Genomic DNA, 6,028 nt, shown 5'->3' with positions numbered 1-6,028 from the left:
ATGTAAGAAAAATCACCACAAAAATGTTTGCTTTTACAGTTATACTAAAAAACTTCAAAAAATCTAAACTGTACAAAGGTTAACTGTATGAATGTCTAACTTTCAGATTACCTGAAGGAAACCTCTTTTCATATATGTGTAGCCTAGTGTTTATGTCAAAATATTGTCTGTACGTGCTGTCCAATGCTATGTATTAAAACAGGTCTAGGGCTCTATTTGAGGATCGACTATGCGAGCAGAGAAGCAAAACTGTACATCTCCATATGATGTAAAGGCGTGCCCAATGCTCCCTGATATGCTTCGAACAATGACACTGTGTCGATCGGTGTTTTGAACTTCTTGGAGAGAAAAATCGAACTCGGTGTCATGCTGCAGTTGCAGTGTGTTATTGAGATTATAAGAACCTGGTTTTTTTTTTTTTTTTTTTGTTTTTTGGGCTGTGGAATGAAGAATTCTGAAGTTTTTTTCTGGTTTTCACAAGGGAAGGAAGGAAAAGCTATGTAGATAGGAATGCGCAGTGAATGCAGAAATTTCTGTTTGTCCCCTTGCCTACCCGACTAGAAAAGGACTTGTTATCAACTTCTCACATTTGGGGGGTTGTAGGTGCTCCCACCCCACCACACAGAATACGATCGGAGAAAATAATGAATAAAAGTATCACGTGTTTTTCTTTTATCATCCTACTATATTCCATCTATTCATACAAATCTTGTTTAGTTGTTCTTGTTTCTTAATCATTTCTTGTTGACATAGACAAGGAATGTGTGAAGTGTTCTGACAAGATCGAGAACGAAAAAGGTCTTTGCCCCTGTTTGAGCCAATTTTTGGGGACATAAAAACGAATTTTTTTCCGTTACATCTCTCTTCAAGCCGTAATTTTTGACTTGATTGTGTCATGTGTGGACCTAAATTCTATACCAATGCTCAACTTTTTCATGAAAATGATTTGAAAAATATAGCACAAAGTGGCTCTTGATATATTTGTTTATGTTCGGACTCTACTTACCATGCACAGCGGAAAATTAAAACAGATTTCGATTCCTACCAAGAATCGCCTTTGTGTTTAGATAGAAATTGTGATAAGATTGTACTTTTTTCAGATCTGCAAGTTTCTTTGCTATTCTTTTGGTTCCAGCAAACTTGATTCGTCACCCACAGCTGTTCAATTGTCTAGTCTCCAACGATGATCCACACAGAGAACAAGATTGCAGCTTTCAGGGTTTTCTTCTCTTGTGCTAGCAAGAATAATTATGAGAAAAATCACATGAATTGAAAACCCTAGCCATGTATTTATATAAGCTCAAACGAGTCTGGCCTGGTCCAGTCCAATATTTAATTAATCCATTTAATTAAATTCGGTCTGTGAATTAATTAATACAACGATTGTTAAATTAATTAATTAACAAATTGCAATCTTCCAATTCTCTTTTGTGTGCGACCCATCAGGTTTCCGATCACAATACCTAACGACGTGAAACATTATTTTGATCTAATCAAAATTGATAAATTAAAACACCCTTTTAATTTATCGTTAATTTACACTCGCCATCCCATATTTACATCTAGCAATGTGTCAAGGCAATACATATGAGAAATGTCACGTGGTATAACAAAACCAAACTCATTCGTTTACCGTGAAACTATAATCCTATTGTCAATATGATCCGATCAATTACGAGATATGAAAGTGTGTCAATCCCGAATATCAATCATATTTTTCACTTCACTATTAAGTCAATATAAGTCGAAAACTCCTTTTCGACTTATAAGTACACGTTGGCCAAGGATTTTGTTATCGACTTAATCGAATGAAACGCAGATCACAATCTCTTACTATCTAAGAGTAACAAATCATTTATTGATCATTCGCAACCTTCATACGATTCTTGACGTACTCGAAGGATGTCGTATTAGCAGCCCTTTACAGAGCAACATCTAACACTGTCAAAGTATGACCGTCCTCATATAAGATACCATGACGACCTCAAGTCAAAGGACCAATTCCACTACCGAGCGTTAGAGACTAACCACTGACACTCAGATAGTTATCCATGTGGAAACTCTCGGCGGGTCTCCAATGTTTTGTTCTATAACAAAACATTCACGTGTTCATTTAAGTGTCACCACACTTTAACTTGTGAGATCAGCTACTTACTTCATAAGTAAAAAATGTCACACGTGATGGTCTATCCGTAATAACGATATCCGTATCTCATTATTACTTACGACCACAAACGATTTAAGATTCAATCAGATGTAATTTGTATCTCACAATCACAACTCCTTATAATTAACAAATTATGAAGATTTAAATTTACGGACTCTAATATTTATTTAATTGTCTATTAGTTAAATAATAGATTTGTCATTAAATTGCATTAATTATATATCAAAAGTATTTATGTCCAAAGTTGATTGGATTTAGGGCATAATACTTACAAACTCCCACTTGCACTAGATCCAATCACTTATGTATCCAATATCATAAGTCTAAATGACGATCATGCTTATGCTACGACAAATCTTTGTCAGTGGATCTGCAATATTGTTAAATATGAAAATTTGTTCTTCTCTTTACGTCATTTCTATGTATTATCTCTCTGATGAGATTATACCGCCTTAATATATATTTGGATCATTGATGAGACCTTAGTTCCTTCGCTTTCCCAATGGCTCTATTGTTATCACAATACAATGGCATGTGATCAACAATATCAGAAACTACTCCAAGTTCATTTATGAACATCATGATCCAGAATGCAACTCTTTGCTACTTCTAAAGTAATCATGTATTAGATTTCTACTATTGAATCAACGGTTGCTTCACGTTTGGAACCTTTCCATCATACCGCTTAAGAGTAAACCAGTTTCTCCATATGAAATCTTCTCAAGATGAATATAAATTGGGATGAGTTAAGCAATCTTCTAGATCTACCTCTATAGATCAGGTTGCTTCTCTCATATCGTTCATGAATAAATCCTTTAATAACCATTATTTCAACGATTGAAATATAGGGATGTCGTTTTCTATAATATTAGGAATACGACAATGTTCCCACTATCTTCTTGTAAATACACAATTCGTCTTCAAATTTGATAACATCAAACACTTTGACTTTTTCATCAAATTTAAGATTTCAGCTCCAAGAGACTTCTCTTAACTTATAGTCACGGTATGCAACTGTTGTAAGCAAAACCCGAATGGACTTCAGCAAGACTACATGAGAAAGGTTTCACCAAAGTCAACACTTAACCTTTGCTTCTAACCTTGCTACGTATATATGGATATTCTCATCCATATCGACCTTGTCCTTGTAAACTATTTACAAAAACTTATGGATTTTATTCTATCAGGAGGCTTGACCAAGGTCCAAACTGTAACGCCCCGACCCGCATGGATGGAAACGTCACTTAAACCATTGTATCTTAGCCGTAAAGTTAGTTCAATATATTTTTAGTAGAAGGTATAAAGATTAAATTTTAGAATTTAATTAAAAAAAAAATTTTAAAATAATAATCCAATTCTAAAATAAAACAATTTCAAAAATGTTTTTAGAATGAGTTACATGCATGTAACGACTATTGACGTGAAATTTTGGCAAAACTTAAAAAGTAATGCTGCTATTCCAGTATTTATCTCAAACAGAAATTGTCAAAATAAATTTGTTTTCATAGCTATCGATCTTGAAATTTCATCAAATTTTAACTCCTTACAATATGACATAGTCAAAAATTAGCTTCCGTCGACATCATATGGGGTATTAAAATATTTTTCAAAACTCAGCAGCGATCCAATTAAAAGGTAAACCAGTGCAGTTCACTTAAAATGGCATATAAAATTTCACCGATGTCAAAAGCACATGATTTCAAATTTATTCAGTAGCTAATCCATGAGACTATCGAATCCAATTGGTTTCATCCAAAAATTCCAAGTAACGAGTGAGTTATGAATTTTTGAAAACAATGGTAGAAGCTGAAAAATAGAGATAGCAACCAACACAGTTTACTTTATGTGACATATAACCTTTTACCGATATTGGATTGACATGATTCCAATTTTATTCAGTATCTAACTTATTAGGCTATCCAATTCAATTTGTTTCGTATAAAAATATCAAGTAACGAAAGAGTTATATTCTTTTAAAGATGAGGCAGAAACTAAAATTTCTGAAGAGACGTCAAAACTTTAAGTTGCTAACTTTTTTTTTGTATACGGTGATTTGTAAATTTATTCCTATGACGCATATCTACTTTCATACATAGTTTATGCATAACGAGTGTTCAATAAAATAGATCCACACAATATTCATAGGAATCAAATTTAAAGAAAGTGTAAACATCTCAAAATCAACTAAAGATGTAAATCACTGGCTTCTCCATGACATGTTGCATCATCATTTACCATCATCTACGCACCAAGGAAAATCCATTCAACCTGTAGGAAGGGAATTAACCCATGAGTTTGAAACTCAATAGATATCATCGGTGCAATTCGTTATCAAATTAGAAATTTCGAACTATAGATTCATACCGTCACACGTAGATGGATTTCCGGCAAAATTCAATTACTATAGCATTATCATATCACGTAGAGCCGGAGAATGATCATTCAAACTGTTGTAGTGTCGAAGCACCGTACCCGAAGGTACCATTTCATTCAAACATTTATCGAAAAATCAAATTTGAAAACGAATGAACACTTACATCTCTACCTACCTTGAATTTTCTTTGATAAAAGAACAAAATATATAGAAAGCATTCCTTCTTCTCACCCTTGTTATTCTTTAAGCTTAACTTGATATGAAATTTTTATTTTTTTATTTTTTTTTTAGAGAAAATGAGATGAAATTTGGATTTGAAGATGAGTGTAGTGAAAAAGTGACCTTCCACTTCTATAACCTTTCTTTTTAATGAAAAATTAAGTGGGGGAGTTGTATTATCATTAAATTTATTAAATTTAGTCTTTAACTAAGAATTTGAAGAGTCTCTAAGCCATAAAAATAATTCATATGAAAGTTTTATAAAAAAAAATCTACATTGTGATTTGAACATGGGTTGTCTATATGAAATACCATGTAGATGACCATTGTGGCAACCCAGTTATTCATTAAATTTTTGTAATCAATTTTACTTAAATTTAATCTCTTAAATTACTGGGCTTTTAGTTAACTTATGACTTGGGCTTTCGTAATCTTACATGGGTTGAGCTTTCATAGGTCGTTTCTAAAATGGGTTAGGCTCGTGGTGCTAGATCATCACAAAATAATAGCATAATTACATTTTATTTTTTCTCGGCTACTACACAAACCTTGTTCACATACGTCGAGTTCATCTCGAGTTTCATGACCTCTTGCTATCTCTTTTAAGTCAACAATTGACTTCATTTTGTTGCAATTAGCAGGTTCATTAACCTATGTCGTGAGATGAAGACTTTCTTCATGATAATAGAAGTTATATTCAAATGTCTGTTTTGAATATCTCCACAGATACTTATTTATCAGATTTAGTATCAAACTTATCCAATTCAACGCGCTTCAAATAAGCATCATGACCCCAAACTTTCATATGAGATAAATTGAGACTACTGCCTTTCCATAACTCGTATGGATTTCTGTTAACCAATTTAGATGTGACATGATTTAGTGTGTTGCACACTGCAATCAATGCATGAACCAAAACAATTTTGGGAGATTTGCATGGCTTGTTATTAATCACATTATATCTAATAATTAACGATTCCTCATTTTAGATACACCATTATGCTGCAGTGTATATGAAGGAGTCCACTGCAAGAGAATCTCATTCTCTCTTAGATAATCTAAATTTTATCTTTAAGATATTCTCACTCGATCGAATCTTAATGTGAGGGTATCTTCACCTATTTGTTTCTCTACTTCTAGTTTAAATCCCTTGAACTTTTTAAGAGTTTCATGTTCGAGTTTCACCAAGTATACATGATCATTGATGAAATAAGATAAACATTATCTGACATCAATTGACATGAATCCATATGCTTCACTATGCATCA

The 6,028-nt window shown here is 33.0% G+C and overlaps 2 protein-coding genes across 2 annotated transcripts in view; one reads left to right on the top strand and one right to left on the bottom strand.

Moving 5' to 3' along the window:
* The window catches only part of LOC111387724 (DUF21 domain-containing protein At4g14240-like), a 5,984-nt gene extending 5,309 nt beyond the window's left edge, over positions 1–675 (top strand). Inside the window, exon 13 of the mRNA XM_023012308.1 lies at positions 203–675. Within this exon, the coding sequence (XP_022868076.1) occupies positions 203–208 (6 nt within the window). The 3' untranslated portion in view covers positions 209–675. The remainder of the gene's footprint in view (positions 1–202) is intronic.
* A 2,533-nt stretch (positions 676–3,208) lies between these two features.
* Positions 3,209–6,028, bottom strand: part of LOC111387723 (probable glutathione peroxidase 5) — an 11,681-nt gene continuing 8,861 nt past the window's right edge. Inside the window, exon 6 of the mRNA XM_023012305.1 lies at positions 3,209–3,217. Coding sequence (XP_022868073.1) covers positions 3,209–3,217 — 9 coding nt within the window. The remainder of the gene's footprint in view (positions 3,218–6,028) is intronic.

The sequence above is a fragment of the Olea europaea genome, unplaced genomic scaffold, assembly GCF_002742605.1.
Source record: "Olea europaea var. sylvestris unplaced genomic scaffold, O_europaea_v1 scaffold4203, whole genome shotgun sequence".
NCBI lineage: Eukaryota > Viridiplantae > Streptophyta > Magnoliopsida > Lamiales > Oleaceae > Olea > Olea europaea.
The sequence above is the reverse complement of the archived record's forward strand: the minus strand, read 5'-3'. Positions and strand labels throughout refer to the sequence as shown.